At 33.0% G+C, this 16792-nt stretch overlaps 3 protein-coding genes across 4 annotated transcripts; 1 reads left to right on the forward strand and 2 right to left on the reverse strand.

Annotated features, from left to right (window-relative positions):
* Positions 1-1038: 1038 nt before the first annotated feature.
* LOC123683136 (DEK domain-containing chromatin-associated protein 4-like) lies at positions 1039-12263 on the forward strand. The gene is made up of 3 exons (XM_045622033.1): positions 1039-1264; positions 1373-4000; positions 11750-12263. Exons 1-3 carry the CDS (start codon positions 1039-1041, stop codon positions 11956-11958), a joined length of 3063 nt encoding a protein of 1020 aa, XP_045477989.1. The 3' UTR covers positions 11959-12263.
* LOC123682759 (potassium/sodium hyperpolarization-activated cyclic nucleotide-gated channel 2-like) lies at positions 4945-10528 on the reverse strand. The gene is made up of 7 exons (XM_045621541.1): positions 10047-10528; positions 9554-9778; positions 8696-8864; positions 7083-7365; positions 6110-6315; positions 5467-5676; positions 4945-5414 (listed from the first exon to the last, which is right to left on the reverse strand). The coding sequence occupies exons 1-7, from the start codon at positions 10340-10342 to the stop codon at positions 5157-5159; spliced, it is 1647 nt and encodes a 548-aa protein (XP_045477497.1). The 5' UTR covers positions 10343-10528; the 3' UTR covers positions 4945-5156.
* A 290-nt stretch (positions 12264-12553) lies between the features above and the next one.
* Positions 12554-16342, reverse strand: LOC123682761 (erlin-1-like). Of its 2 annotated transcripts, XM_045621544.1 has the most exons (7): positions 16116-16288; positions 15038-15107; positions 13713-14554; positions 13575-13655; positions 13382-13490; positions 13025-13329; positions 12554-12974 (listed from the first exon to the last, which is right to left on the reverse strand). In XM_045621544.1, exons 3-7 carry the CDS (start codon positions 13824-13826, stop codon positions 12609-12611), a joined length of 975 nt encoding a protein of 324 aa, XP_045477500.1. In that variant the 5' UTR covers positions 13827-14554; positions 15038-15107; positions 16116-16288; the 3' UTR covers positions 12554-12608. The 2 variants fall into 2 exon arrangements, with proteins under 2 accessions (XP_045477500.1, XP_045477501.1); XM_045621545.1 differs by lacking the exon at positions 15038-15107 and having other exon boundaries at positions 16116-16342.
* Between the last annotated feature and the right edge of the window lie 450 nt (positions 16343-16792).

The raw sequence follows: 16792 nt of genomic DNA on the forward strand, positions 1-16792 counted from the left end.
TTTTCACAATTAAATATCAAATATAATATTTATTTTAGGATCATTTTGCTGGTCGGAAACGTTAGCTGATGTTGTCATGGACTTAAGCATAATTTCAGAAGATTGAAAATTTACGCATCCATTCGCGAGATGCATGCTTTGCGAAGAATGCATTATTCCATTGATTGTTTTGGTCAACAAACGGTTTCTCGAATCAGTTTTTATTAAATTGATTTTAGAGAATTGTCTCTCGCAGGTTGCATTCGAATGTGGTAGCGACAGAACAGATATTGCGAAACTGCTTAAGTCAGCGAACATCGGTTTTTCTTCGCAATCCCGTAGCTGACCAATTTTAAAATAAAAATCATCCAAGTTCTCAACCTCCTTTATTTCATTTGGCAAGTCTTTAAAATTCTGTTGAAGCCTTCTCCATTGATTGTCAATGTTCTGTTGGTATTCCTGGGAACCACAAATTCTGTTTTTAATGAGGACCCTTCGTCCCTCCGGAATTCGGATATTCCATGATTCTTTGTATTTATTTTCAGCTGACAGGCACCAAAGAAGTTTTATGATTTTATTATGTTTGAGTAGGTTCGTTCTCCTAGATTCACGTTGAACGTAGAACCCCAATGAACAATGAATTGATTCATCGGAACATTCTTGAGTCTAGACATTCCCAACCGTCTCGGTTAGATTTTTTAAAACTACTAAAATCTATCAAATGATTTCTTCCTACTAAAAACTTCCTGAAAATGCAATAATCTACTGAAAAATTTGATAACTACTAAATCTGGTCATACTGAGTTTCATTATATTTTGAGTATCTATAAACACTTTAGCTCAAATGATAGGTACACTGAAATTATCGTACAAAACGCTATTATCGTACATGCGGTATCGTACATAGTATTGAGCAGCAAATTATCGTACAAAACGATAATTATCGTACGAACGGCAACGCTGGTATAGGGTGTTTTTTTTCTAGATATATAACTTTAAGTTGGCATTACTGTTCAAGATGACGACCGATTTAACAGCTGTCAAATAAAGCGGCCTAGAATGGAAACAAATGACTGTCAAGAAGTAAAAGTTGAAGTGAAAATGGAAAAGGGATCGGAAACTAATGATGTGATTAATGAGAAGTCAACAAAAAATGAAGAATTTGAGGAAAAAACACCTAGGCAAGTCCAAATTAAGAAAATCACTTCTGCTAAAGGATCTAATAAAAAGAAACAAGAAGGAAAAAAAAGGAAGAGAATAATAGTTCAAAGTGATTCAGAGGATGGTGAGTTAAATCTTGTTTGTATTGTTGTATGCAATTTTATTGTGTTCAGTGATGATGACAATGTTTTTTATAATGGGGTTACTTGATAATTGATCAGTACATTTTCAGATATGTTTGGGAATGATGAAGAAGAAGAAAAACCAGATGAGGATATAGAAGAAGAAAAACCCGTAGCAATACTACCAAAAGAATCAATTCCTAAAAATAAAAGAAGAAAAGCTGTGGAGAAAGTTTATACAGATGAGGAAGGATTTGTCGTTACTAAAACAGAATATGTTTTAGTGAGTGAATCAGAAGATGATTTTTCATTTTCAGGTATGTTTGGGAATGATGAAGAAGAAGAAAAACCAGATGAGGATATAGAAGAAGAAAAACCCGTAGCAATACTACCAAAAGAATCAATTCCTAAAAATAAAAGAAGAAAAGCTGTGGAGAAAGTTTATACAGATGAGGAAGGATTTGTCGTTACTAAAACAGAATATGTTTTAGTGAGTGAATCAGAAGATGATTTTTCATTTTCAGATATGTTTGGGAATGATGAAGAAGAAGAAAAACCAGATGAGGATATAGAAGAAGAAAAACCCGTAGCAATACTACCAAAAGAATCAATTCCTAAAAATAAAATTAGAAAAGCTGTGGAGAAAGTTTATACAGATGAGGAAGGATTTGTCGTTACTAAAACAGAATATGTTTTAGTGAGTGAATCAGAAGATGATTTTTCATTTTCAGATATGTTTGGGAATGATGAAGAAGAAGAAAAACAAGATGAGGATATAGAAGAAGAAAAACCCGTAGCAATACTACCAAAAGAATCAATTCCTAAAAATAAAAGAAGAAAAGCTGTGGAGAAAGTTTATACAGATGAGGAAGGATTTGTCGTTACTAAAACAGAATATGTTTTAGTGAGTGAATCAGAAGATGATTTTTCATTTTCAGGTATGTTTGGGAATGATGAAGAAGAAGAAAAACCAGATGAGGATATAGAAGAAGAAAAACCCGTAGCAATACTACCAAAAGAATCAATTCCTAAAAATAAAAGAAGAAAAGCTGTGGAGAAAGTTTATACAGATGAGGAAGGATTTGTCGTTACTAAAACAGAATATGTTTTAGTGAGTGAATCAGAAGATGATTTTTCATTTTCAGGTATGTTTGGGAATGATGAAGAAGAAGAAAAACCAGATGAGGATATAGAAGAAGAAAAACCCGTAGCAATACTACCAAAAGAATCAATTCCTAAAAATGAAAGAAGAAAAGCTGTGGAGAAAGTTTATACAGATGAGGAAGGATTTGTCGTTACTAAAACAGAATATGTTTTAGTGAGTGAATCAGAAGATGATTTTTCATTTTCGGGTATGTTTGGGAATGATGAAGAAGAAGAAAAACCAGATGAGGATATAGAAGAAGAAAAACCCGTAGCAATACTACCAAAAGAATCAATTCCTAAAAATGAAAGAAGAAAAGCTGTGGAGAAAGTTTATACAGATGAGGAAGGATTTGTCGTTACTAAAACAGAATATGTTTTAGTGAGTGAATCAGAAGATGATTTTTCATTTTCAGGTATGTTTGGGAATGATGAAGAAGAAGAAAAACCAGATGAGGATATAGAAGAAGAAAAACCCGTAGCAATACTACCAAAAGAATCAATTCCTAAAAATGAAAGAAGAAAAGCTGTGGAGAAAGTTTATACAGATGAGGAAGGATTTGTCGTTACTAAAACAGAATATGTTTTAGTGAGTGAATCAGAAGATGATTTTTCATTTTCGGGTATGTTTGGGAATGATGAAGAAGAAGAAAAACCAGATGAGGATATAGAAGAAGAAAAACCCGTAGCAATACTACCAAAAGAATCAATTCCTAAAAATGAAAGAAGAAAAGCTGTGGAGAAAGTTTATACAGATGAGGAAGGATTTGTCGTTACTAAAACAGAATATGTTTTAGTGAGTGAATCAGAAGATGATTTTTCATTTTCAGGTATGTTTGGGAATGATGAAGAAGAAGAAAAACCAGATGAGGATATAGAAGAAGAAAAACCCGTAGCAATACTACCAAAAGAATCAATTCCTAAAAATGAAAGAAGAAAAGCTGTGGAGAAAGTTTATACAGATGAGGAAGGATTTGTCGTTACTAAAACAGAATATGTTTTAGTGAGTGAATCAGAAGATGATTTTTCATTTTCGGGTATGTTTGGGAATGATGAAGAAGAAGAAAAACCAGATGAGGATATAGAAGAAGAAAAACCCGTAGCAATACTACCAAAAGAATCAATTCCTAAAAATGAAAGAAGAAAAGCTGTGGAGAAAGTTTATACAGATGAGGAAGGATTTGTCGTTACTAAAACAGAATATGTTTTAGTGAGTGAATCAGAAGATGATTTTTCATTTTCAGGTATGTTTGGGAATGATGAAGAAGAAGAAAAACCAGATGAGGATATAGAAGAAGAAAAACCCGTAGCAATACTACCAAAAGAATCAATTCCTAAAAATGAAAGAAGAAAAGCTGTGGAGAAAGTTTATACAGATGAGGAAGGATTTGTCGTTACTAAAACAGAATATGTTTTAGTGAGTGAATCAGAAGATGATTTTTCATTTTCGGGTATGTTTGGGAATGATGAAGAAGAAGAAAAACCAGATGAGGATATAGAAGAAGAAAAACCCGTAGCAATACTACCAAAAGAATCAATTCCTAAAAATGAAAGAAGAAAAGCTGTGGAGAAAGTTTATACAGATGAGGAAGGATTTGTCGTTACTAAAACAGAATATGTTTTAGTGAGTGAATCAGAAGATGATTTTTCATTTTCAGATATGTTTGGGAATGATGAAGAAGAAGAAAAACCAGATGAGGATATAGAAGAAGAAAAACCCGTAGCAATACTACCAAAAGAATCAATTCCTAAAAATAAAAGAAGAAAAGCTGTGGAGAAAGTTTATACAGATGAGGAAGGATTTGTCGTTACTAAAACAGAATATGTTTTAGTGAGTGAATCAGAATCTGATGTGAAAGATGAAAAACCAAAAGAAGCGGAGAAATCTGTGCAAAAATGGAGATTTTCAGCACTTATGGTACCATAAAATCTATTGAGTTCCCAAAAGACCATGTTCACCCACATTTAGGTCGAGGGTTTTGCTATGTAGAGTTCACCAACCCAGATGAGGCAGAAGAAGCTATGAAGCATATGGATGGAGGACAGGTAGATGGACAAGAAATAACTGCAGCACCTGTTCTTTTACCAAAACCTAGGCCTCCTCCACCTAGGAGGAGTCCTCCTCATATGCCAATGCGAAGGCCTCCCATGCATCGCAGAACTCCTCCTCGATTTAGGAGGCGTAGTCCATTAAGACCTCCTAGGAGAAGCCCACCAAGAAGACGACCTCACTCAAGAAGTCCCGTTAGAAGGAGGAAACATAGTAGGTCCAGTTCCAGCAGTTCAAGATAAGTTTGAGTTTTATAATTTGTAATTGGTATAGAATCCTTTTCATAGAGAATTCTTCAGTACTCTTAAGCAATGACGAGGATTACTTTTTAAAAAATGTGTGTAAATTGTTTGGAATTATTGCCAAGAACATGTAATTGGCCAAAACCTGTATAATAAACATTCTTTATTTCATTATGTTCATTTTCAATTTTCTTTGGTACGAAGCAAAATTGAAATGTTTTATTGTTAAGAATTAATAAATAATAAGTTTTCTGCACAATTAAAATTTTTATTTCACCACATAAAGTAAATTATTTGCAATTTTACCCTTCCTGCAACATAATGGAAAGAAAAAAAATTTTTTCCTATCCAATTTTTTCATCAAACACAAAACTAAACTGAATCATGACTGAAATGCATAATATTCAATTTTTGCAACTTATCGATTCAAAAATCTTACTAAAATAAAAAGGTGTGCATTTATTGTTCCATTAATTCTTCTTCAAACTGTTCTTCATTTGTGGCTTGAATAATTTTTTCAGTTTGTTTGAAACGATCTTGTCCCAATTGTAATATTCTTAATTTAGCAGCAGGATAAGACTCTAGAGCTTCATTGAAGTCCCTTTTGGTGAGGCGATATAATTCACAAAAATCAATGGCTACACAACTTGCCACTCTTGTTTCATTAAGTAAAAGTGCTATTTCACCAAAGTGATCACCATCTGTCAGGTGGCATATCTGAAAGTTCATTTGAATGGTTTTAACTTGTAAACGAAGATTTTGAGGTCACCTCTTTTCCAGTGGGTGTGTATACAGCTAAAACTCCAACATAAATGAAGAACATCTCTGTACCAAGTTCTCCCGTTTGTACAACAACATCGTTGGGGAGGTAAATTTCTTGTTTCAGCAACATCACTATCTTCATCATCACATTTGGAGGCATATCCTTAAATATCTCAACCCTTGTGATGAAGTTTTGACAAAGGTGCCAAACAATTTCCTGAAAAATTTGGCTTTTACTCTTTTGACTGTTCTTTCTACGAAAAATGTGTATTGTTACTGGAATTCTTGTTTTAATACGCTACTCCCTGAACAAGTACTTTGTTAATTATTATTGAATTTTCCATGTAGAAATAATTTTTAGAATAATACTTATGGTTTTATGAATCAACAATGATATATGTATTAGATATTATATAATGATTTAATTTTTTCCCCTTATAAGAGATATTACAATAGATTAATAGATATTATATGTGCAACCTGTTGGAAAGATCAGTATTTTTTGTGATGTGTTTCTGTACAACAGGAAAAGCAAAAATGCCAAATCCTGTTTTTCTTTCACATGTTAAAATTAAATAAATTCATAAATTAAAATATATTAATGTAAAACGGATATTTCGATGACTAATACTTCTATTAACAGCACTTACATTTCTCAACGAATTAGATATACTCTCCAATATCAATTTCTCCTTGAAAACAGTCTTTTGAAATTTGAATTCTATGTAACTCTTTATTCGTTTGCTCACTTCAGGAGGTACTTGCTTGAATCTTGTGTATGCTTCAATTTGATTCATCAGGTGACTGTACTTGTTTTTTGAAATATTTCGGCAAATATATATTTGTAAGATTTGTGCTAGAAGATCATATTAGTCGTTTTACTTAATTATTCCTTTTTTTTGTTTGATAAAAATGAATATAAATACTTTTCAATTTCCACAGATTTTTAATTGATTCAACAATTGTTTCGCCATCTAAGCTGCTTCATCAGCGGCTAAACAATTCTTGAATTAAATTTATATTGATTTGATAAAAATAAATATAAACACTTTTTAATTCTCAGATTTTTAATAAAATAAATTTGGAAATTAAAAAGCGTTTTTATTTATTTTTATCAAATCAATATGAATTTCATCGAGTAAGGACTGAATCTATAAAATTTTTTTTCTTTTGGAAAGTTTAAATCTTCATTATTATCTTTCTTCATTTAACAAAACAAGTTCTGAATCGACTTATTTTAATTTTTAATTATTATTATCCGTTAAAGAGGCTTTTGATGGAAAGCTAAGTTCACAACTCCTCTTTCTTTTCGATTACAATTTTTTTTTTTTTTATCACAAAGCGAATCTCGATGAGCAAAATCGTTTGATGCGCGGACAAATTCTGACTCAGCTCCCAGTGAGAGCTTATCCATTGCAAATACTCAGGGGTGTGGGGGGGGATAGTCAATAATAAGCGCAATTTCCTCGCGAAACAATTGCGCCTAGAGTAAACGCAGCTTTATAGCGGACTGTAATTGTCGCGATTTTCTACACAAAAGTTTACTTTTTGTATTAATAAAACTTTTAAGAGATTTGTTTTATAAATATATGGGGATATTTCTCATAACTTCTCAAACCTTACCTGCAATGAACATTTTAAGGAAAAGTCCACTAAACAATAACACAAGGTAAACTGACATTTTGTACCAAGGTCCATCAGATACAGCTTTTGGTACTCTGACCAGGAATATGGTTTGAACCATTTCGAACACCATCACTATAATTGCTCGAAAAGAATTGTCTACGGGACCGTCAATATCCGAATACCTCACCACTATTATCAAATACAAGGACCATAGGAAAATTATGATCCATATATTTGTATATGCTATCGTTCTAAAAATGTATGTTGGCAAATTCCATCGCTGAAAAACGTGTTATTGAAACATCTGGTAGATTTATTATAGGTATAGGGTGTTTTTTTCGAGGTATATAACTTTAAGTTGGCATTACTGTTCAAGATGGCGACCAATTTAACAGCTGTCAAGTGCTTTATTCTCAGTTCGGTTTGGCAATTCATCATGAATAGACTCACGCCTGAACAACGCTTGCAAATAGTGCAATTTTATTTCGAAAATAATGTTTCTGTGAAGAATAAGTATCGCGCACTACGTCCATTAGCGATGAAGCGCACTTCTGGTTGAATGGCTACGTCAACAAACAAAACTGCCGCATTTGGAGTGAAGCTAATACTCGAATGTATGTCGAAACACCGTTACATCCAGAAAAACTGACTGTTTGGTGCGCTTTATGGCTGGTGGAATCATTGGTCCGTACTTCTTCAAAAACGATGATGGCCAGAACGTAACAGTCAATGGTGATCGGTATGGAGCCATGATTACTAACTTTTTCATTTCTGAATTGAACAACTATGATGTCCAGGAGCTGTGGTTCCAACAAGACGGCGCAACATGTCACACAGCTCGTGCCACAATCGATTTATTGAAAGACACATTTGGTGACCGCCTAATTTCACGTTTTGGACCTGTGAATTGGCCTCCAAGATCTTGTGATTTAACACCGCTAGACTACTTTCTATGGGGCTATGTAAAGTCATTGGTCTATGCGGATAAGCCACAAACCCTTGACCATTTGGAAGACAACATTCGCCGTGTTATTGTTGATATACGGCCACAAATGTTGGAAAAAGTCATCGAAAATTGGACGTCCAGATTGGACTACATCCGTGCCAGCCGTGGCGGTCATATGCCAGAAATCATATTTAAAATGTAATGCCACAAGATTATCTTGCGGATAAATAAAATTCATGTCAATCGAATAGTCCATCGTTGTTTTATTGCAGTTTAATGTTCTACAGCTCTAAAAAAAACACCCTTTATCTTAAGAAAGTTAATGATGGTAATACAAAAAATTAAGTTGAAATGACAGGTGTATCAATAATAGTGCAAGATTTGGAGATTCAAAAATCGTTCTTTGTAGCAAAGCGTTTCAAGCTCAATCGGGTTATAAATTTATCGACATTAACATAAGATAAATGGGCTCCACTGTGTTGCTGGCTGATGAGCCCCTAAATGAAATAATTTTGTCTGTGGGGCTGATCACTGAAAATAATTTTTCCTACAACTACTATGCCATCTTAGTATCGTTATAACGTGCAATCCAAATTTTGCGCTTTTCTAATACAACTGTTACAATTCCATAAATAATTATATGCTGATAAAAAATGAAACTTACTATTCCGTATTTATCAGAGTAATCTAAAATTGTTTTCATTCTGGCGAATCTGAAGAGCCATTGGACGTTGTAATAACCCCTCTGCTTGTACAATCCAGTAAATGCAGCAATGTGGTTTATTTGGAATACTGATAACAAATCGAAGAAAAAATAACTGCAAATGTATTTTCTAAAAATTGAAAACTGAATTAGCAACGAAGTTTAATGAAGCTGTTTTCAAACCTGGGGTAAAACCATTTAAATTTCCCTCATTCTGACAACGCGATCAACACTCGAAGCTGGAAATTGTTATTTTCATTTTATATTATACAGAAAATCCCAACTGGGAAGGATCCAATGATCAAATAATCCATAGATGTGCCCTTGGACGATGGTGCATGGTGCAGTTTAGAGCAATGACTCCAACATTAAAGAGAAAAAGTAGAGACTCTGGTCACGTGATCAGGAAGGAGAAAATTAGAGGTTTGAATTTCAACCAATGATAGAATAGTATTCGGTAGTTCAATATGCAGATCCAATCAAATCAATGTTCTTACCTCCGCTCAGAGGATGTAAAATATCAATAATATCATGCATCTCTCTCTATGAGTTGGTCAAATCTTATTTGATCATTGGTCGGATCTGTTGTCACTGAAATATTGAGCTTTTCCGATATATTCTTCTTGAATATTCTCTGATTCAGATGGTTTCTATATATTTAGTGTTCTGTTGTTTCTTTACTGTGTCATAACTATTCAATTAGGTGTGCGTAATATACGTGTATGAAAAGAATTCGCTCGCTGGCATGATTCACCTTTATCATTATTAGTATTAGGCTCTATAATGCAATCTATCATATGCTGAAGAAAAGTCACTTACTTGGCTACGTTGGATGCTCCAAAAACTATATACTGGTTCATTTCATCGTAATAACCACAGAAAAATGATATCACCATGTCTGCCATACACAAAACATTCAATAAAATCAGAAATATATACCAGTTGTGAGGTGCAGCTGTTAATTGTTCAGAAGCTATGATGAGTATAGGCACAGATTCCAATTGGACGATATAGACTATAGACATTATAGTATCCCAGAAAAATCTGAAAAAAAATCTCAGATATTTCGGTGGTTTCATAAAAATTCATATTTTTCACACAAAGGATATGCCCAAACGTGAAACTCTCAGGATTCTCACAATTCGCGTTGTACTGATATGATTTTGATGAAATTTGGCGAGAATATCATATTGGTCCAAGGGGTACTATGGTAATTGAAGCGATAATTGTCTGCGAGGTTCATAAAAAGTAAAAACAACCTTCATCAAAAATTGGACTATTATTGATATATTCAACAGATATTCCTATTTACCGGCCTTCACTGAATGGATGTATCATGCAGTAATACTTCTCCAGATGCCTCATATTTTCAACTCGGATGTTATAAGTGGATTTCATGTGGATTTTGGTTACTGGATTTTTCTCACTTATGGTAACGAATTTTTTCCAAGATCTTCGTAACGGTACGAACCATCCCGACTTAACAAATCTGGCTACCGGATCTACTTCTTCAACTAGATTACAATGATGTCCCTTTATATGTTTAACTGTCCAATAAATTCCTTCACGTCTTGCTTGGATAGACTGGCCGGCAGATTTTGCAGACATAAGAATGAGTACCTAGTGAAAATCACTTTTGAAATATTGTCATTTCTAATTTGACTTTGAAACCTTTTTTTTTGGTTGAAATACTGGAAGTCTATCAGAATGAATAAAAATGATTGAATATTTTTCTATGAAATCAGATCATAACCTTAATGACTTCGCGCCAAAATAACTCTCCAGAATAATGTCAATAATTTATATGTCGGTCATTTTATTTGGCAATCTATTCGTTTAATATAATGGATTCTGCAACTGAGGAAATTTTCCTCCAGAAAATAGAAGAACTCGTGATGGATGAAGACAAAATTGTAACAAATTCTATAGTTTGCGACAAATTTGATACAAGTATAACCGAATCCAAACATATATTGGAAAAATATGTTTCTGATGGAATTCTCTATCCCGGAAAAATCTCCGTTACCTATTTAGTATGTGGAAAATTGCACACTGGAGAATACAGTATTAAAATCCTTGATTCCCTAGCAGCTCTCAAAGAAATAAAGAAAAAATTCAGCTTGGTATCGAACGAAGTTATTTACAGTGTGCAAAAAGGTAACACAATTGATTTCAATGTAATTGCTCTATCTGAGAAATGTGAAGTGACGAGTAATGTTTATAAGGGAATTATAATCGGAGAAAAATGTGTCAAACGAAATATTAAGTCGGTAGAGTTACCTCCACTACCACCTCAAAAGAACTTTGATAAACAAAAACCACCTATGTTCTTCAAGTCTGCAGTTAAGAAGGAAAATGATTGTGACATGAAAGCAATTCAAACACCATCAACTAATGGTGCTAATATTAAAAAAAAAAATGGGGGACTTCAAGGTTTCCTCTCACAAACTCCAAATAATTCGAAAAATGAAATTAAACCACAGACGAGGAAAACACCATCTTCTGAAGAAGATACTAGAGAAATAAAGCGGCCTAGAATGGAAACAAATGACTGTCAAGAAGTAAAAGTTGAAGTGAAAATGGAAAAGGGATCTGAAACTAATGATGTGATTAATGAGAAGTCAACAAAAAATGAAGAATTTGAGGAAAAAACACCTAGGCAAGGCCAAATTAAGAAAACCACTTCTGCTAAAGGATCTAATAAAAAGAAACAAGAAGGGAAAAAAAGGAAGAGAATAATAGTTCAAAGTGATTCAGAGGATGGTGAGTTAAATCTTGTTTGTATTGTTGTATGCAATTTTATTGTGTTCAGTGATGATGACAATGTTTTTTATAATGTGGTTACTTGATAATTGATCAGTACATTTTCAGATATGTTTGGGAATGATGAAGAAGAAGAAAAACCAGATGAGGATATAGAAGAAGAAAAACCCGTAGCAATACTACCAAAAGAATCAATTCCTAAAAATAAAAGAAGAAAAGCCGTGGAGAAAGTTTATACAGATGAGGAAGGATTTGTCGTTACTAAAACAGAATATGTTTTAGTGAGTGAATCAGAAGATGAAGAATCTGATGTGAAAGATGAAAAACCAAAAGAAGCGGAGAAATCTGTGCAAAAAGGAGAAAAGAAATCACCTCCTCTAAAAGCTGCAGTGAAAGGAAAAAAAGGCAAACCTTTGGCAACCAATCAACCTACCCTGATGAATTTCTTTAAGAAGAAATAGTATGAATTTATTAGAATCTGCTTGTTAAATAGACAGACCCTTTTGTATATTTTTGAATTGAATATTTATTATTTACCCAGTATGTTTAAATTGAACTAATGTTTTTATTGGTATTACTTGTTTTGTATTTGAATAAGTGCCTTATATGTGTTCTTATATGAACTTAAATGTTTTTAATTACCAACTGCCCATATAAAAAGGAGATGAAATAATTAAGTTATGATATACAGGGCTTATTGTTTTTATTATTTCAATCATTAACTCTGAAAACAGTGATAGCACAGAATAAAGTCATTTTGGTTGAACTCGAAATGTTTCATTACCCTTCTCAATTTCGTATTTCCTAATGTAATTTTTCAAACATTGTCAATTGATGTTGAGGTTTGAACAAGATTACTACAGAAAAAAGAATATTTCGAGGAAACCTTGTATACTATATTTAGATGTCAATTAAATTATGTTAATAGTGTAGACTGATGTGCACCTAGATGATTTTGAGCTATGGATCAAATAAAATGCTTAGAGACAAAATCATTTGAATCAACAAAATCTAATTATTTACTATACAATAAAAGGGAAGTTATTGAAACCATGATTCAAACTAATACATATATATGTGCATATCACAAAAATTAAAAACTTTGACTATTTCAATTTTTTCCATCCAATACTTTCACATTACTTGCTACATTATCTGTTTGTATAAAAGTATGAGGAATTTCTTTTCCAAAGTAAACTTTGCTATTTTGGCCCAAAGATTCATATTTTTTCAATTCAAGGTATTCGGGAGTAAATAATAGTTTATTAGCTTCAGCTTGTTGTTTGAGTCTATAAAAATCTGCATCTGTGTGACTTTTTTGCTTAGCTAAATGCATTTCATCCTCGATCTGGGAAATTCTTTGGTGCGATTCCTTTTCCATTATTTTTTGTTCATAGTGTATTTTTGCAACTTGAGCTTCTTTTTCAGCTTCTATAATGGCACGTTTACGTTCTGTTTCTGCATCTTTTTCAACAACCTACAAGAAAATATAATAAGCTGAATTTTTCACTGAAATATATGAACGACCTTCTGGTGCTGAATAGCTATAAGTAGCTTTGTTTTTTCTCCTTCCATAAGTTCATAATTTTTCCTTATGACTTCTGGAATTTTAGGTTTTGTAAGTCGAACTGCTTGAATTTTCAAACCTGGTGCCATCTCTAACAAATCTTTCTGCAGAGCTACTTTCAGATTTTCATCAAGTTGATCGAAAAGATCAATGTAGACTTCGTGAAGAGTATGTGTACTACAAAATTGATTCAGTTCATGATGTACCTTGTTGAAAATTAACGCTCTATCGTAGTCGGCAGTATAATTCTTGACTATATCCAATACTACAAGAATAATGGGTTGATATTTCTGAATTTGTTTAGCAAGCATACTTACCGCTACTTGAATCGAGATGGTTAACTACTTCAATTCTATCGAAATATACTAACACACCCCCACTTGTTCCACAGGGTACGTTTTTCACTTCATCAGTTTGGAGTGTAACCTAATGAAAAATTCGATGAGACAAATAGGGCAAGTAAAATTATTTGAGGCTAATTTGTCAAATTAGATACACACAATTCATTACCTGAACAGATTTGAACGAAGTTAAAAAAGGAAACAACATATGATATCCCGGATTACTGAGTTCTGGTAATAGAGCACCTCCCTAAGGATTTCAAAAAAATTTTAGATTAATAATTTCCTATTTTACTTGGTTTCTCACCCTGTAATAGACGCCGACATGGCCTTCCTCGATTTTGTGTAATGAAAAATTATATATTATGAAAAGAGTGCTTAAAATACCCCCTATCAAAATGTGATCTAAATAATGAGACATTTTTACGATACAATATTAAATACAAATAAATTAATGACTTTGAACGAAATTTTATGCTTGAATTATAGTTGGATATTGAGCGGCATAACTATAGTACTACGGGTTGCATTTTTAATTATGAGAATTGAGGAATGCTCATAATCTCCTACACAAATACAAAAAATTGATTTCTTATCGGTTTGTTGACATTGAGGTAGGCGGATCCGTGTTTTTTAGGTTAGATTTAAGGTAATTGCGATTTTATTTGACAGCCTTCCAAGGTTTAGAAAATTAACAAGTAGGATGTAGATTCTTCTTTACAAATTTAAATGAATACGTCAAACACTTTATCAAAAAACAATACTTGTTGGAGATTTTATTTGTCACACACAATGTGAAATAACTCTGATAACAATTACGTTATAGTTTCCAGCTATGAGCGAAATTGTGGTTTTTGATGATCTAATGATGAAATGTTATGCAAATTTATACATAACACACTTGGGATATAATTCAAGTACTTTAAATAGCATCAACTTATTACTGATTTAACAATCCAATTTACATCCAATCACTAATATGCAATCTCGGCTCTACTTTTTATTATTTCCCGGAATAGTGGTGTCCAACATGATGTCTTACTCCCCATTTAAAATTTGCATGTTTGTCGGTTTTGACGTAGGTTTGAACTGGACCAGTTATACCATGTGAGTGTTCCCTCTTGTATCTTGTGTCGTCGTAGGATTCATCTGTAAAATATTAATTGCAGAGTATACTGAAAAACGGAAACTTTCATTTGGAGGCAAAATATCACTTAAAGTTAAAGTACGGTGGTTTTCAATAAGTTTTCATTTTGAATAGCCCGCTATATGGGCTACTGTCACTTTTGAAGCTGTCATCTTATGACATTTGACAAGTAAAAACTTCGCCATTACTAAAAATGGAACGATACACACATCAAAAACGCAATGAAATGGATAAAAAAGCACTTTTGGGTTCTCGTGAAGCACCTTCAGGGTCGGCAATAGTGAAACTGGTGGAAAAATTTGATCTGTTGGGACATGTTGATGATGTGAATGAATGGAATCGTGTGCGTCGCTCAAGAATAACTGAGAATATTGCTGATTAGCCCTTAGTGCTGACGAAAACCCAGATGTTTGTCGATCTTGGGAATTAAATAGCCTATGATTAATTATATAACTATATAACTATGGTTATTTATGATTTCCTACCTGTATTTAGAGGTCGTGCTGAGGTGAAAGAAAGTGATATGAAAAGGCAAACCAATAAAGCGGTGAAAAGCTGCAAAAAAACATATGATGTTAAAAATACTTTTTTCGGCAACCGTTCGGGAAGTGCTCACTTCCCGGACGCTTTTTCTTTGAGAAAGTAACATTTCCCGGCCTAGTCCGGAAAGTACGTACTTCCCGGACTAGGCCGGAAAAGAATCATAGAATCCATAGCAACCGAGATAACGGCTGACAGTTCATATGAAATTAGTTGTCAAAAATTTGCATGTTTTTTTATCGTAATCGCAATAAAATATGGAAAGCAGCAGCGATAGTGTTATTTTACATGGTTGCCGAAAAAAAATTGTACGCAACACGCCCGAAAATGGTTTTTTTGGACTCACAGACTTCCAGGACTCGCTTACGCTCGTCCTGGAATTTTGTCTATTCGTCCAAAAAAACCCTATTTTCCGGACTTGTTACGTAAATTACTATTCTGACTCGAATTCATAGCAAAAAACCGGGAAATCAGTGATGGAAGTTAGGAGCTTTTAGCCTGCCCTCTCATCACACATCATAGCCCATAGTTTCTTGAATTTCCATTTATGAGTGAGCTCTGTATCAAAATTTTCATGTAAATCATTGCATTGTATTTCTATATTAGTACATACACAAAATCTTATCAACATATAAATTTATGGAATAGATCATTGTTTTAGTTTAGTCATTTCAGCAATTGTATTTCCATTGATATAGGCACTCATATACTACTTCTTCTTGAAACTGTAACAGTAAATTTTTCAATAATACTCATTTGTTTTTATAAATATTCATAATTATTTTGAGGTCCTTCACATCTAAAAAACTACCTACACATTTTCTTATATTTGTAAAATGATGTATTGTCAAATATTCTTCGGATAGAAAGACTAAACTGAAACAGGCAGAAAAATGTAAAAAAAATATTATTTCAAATTGAAACAAGGTCCATAAGAAATACGTTTCTACGTTGAAAAGTATGAAAATATGCTCAAAAATCAATTCTATAACATTCTCGTAAAAATATTATGCTTCTACTTACAGAGATAATTGAACACATTTTGTTTGCTGTTTCTGAGATCAAGTAACTGCATCTCCACAATGTTTGAAGCGCTTTATAGCTTCTAAACACGAGAAGAAAGTCTAATTTTTTGTTACAGAGAAAATTTTACGTGGTTGAATTTAATGTAACACTTCATTGACTCCTTTGTTCTCCATTTAAGTCTTGGGAGAATGTATTGAAGAATTCGGTAGTATTTTTAATATTCTGCTACAAATTGTTCGAGTTACTGCATAGGTTTTTTGGCACATCGATTATGGATTATATCTACACAGGGCCGGCGCTTGTAATTTTGACGCCTGGAGCAAAACATTTTGCTTCAGGTTTGGTTTTTTTATAACCAACCCCCTCCTCACAAAAAAATACCACCTGCTCCGACGATAATATCAAACTTTCTTCTTCCGATGAAAATCTTGCAATCGTGCGTAAAAAAATTAAATTCTAGTGAATGGAGAATATTGAAATGTTTCAGGTAATACTTACATATTATAATATTACAAAAAGCGTTTTCAAAGTTTTTGTTTAAAATGAAATAGCAAAACAGAACAAACAGCTATACACAAGTCAAAAATGTTTTTGTTTTAGGGTTTTGTTTTTTTTTTGTTTTCGAAGATTAACACGTGAGTCAAAAATATCGAAATACACAAAGTACATCCTAT

Source organism: Harmonia axyridis, chromosome 6 (assembly GCF_914767665.1).
Source record: "Harmonia axyridis chromosome 6, icHarAxyr1.1, whole genome shotgun sequence".
Lineage (NCBI taxonomy): Eukaryota > Metazoa > Arthropoda > Insecta > Coleoptera > Coccinellidae > Harmonia > Harmonia axyridis.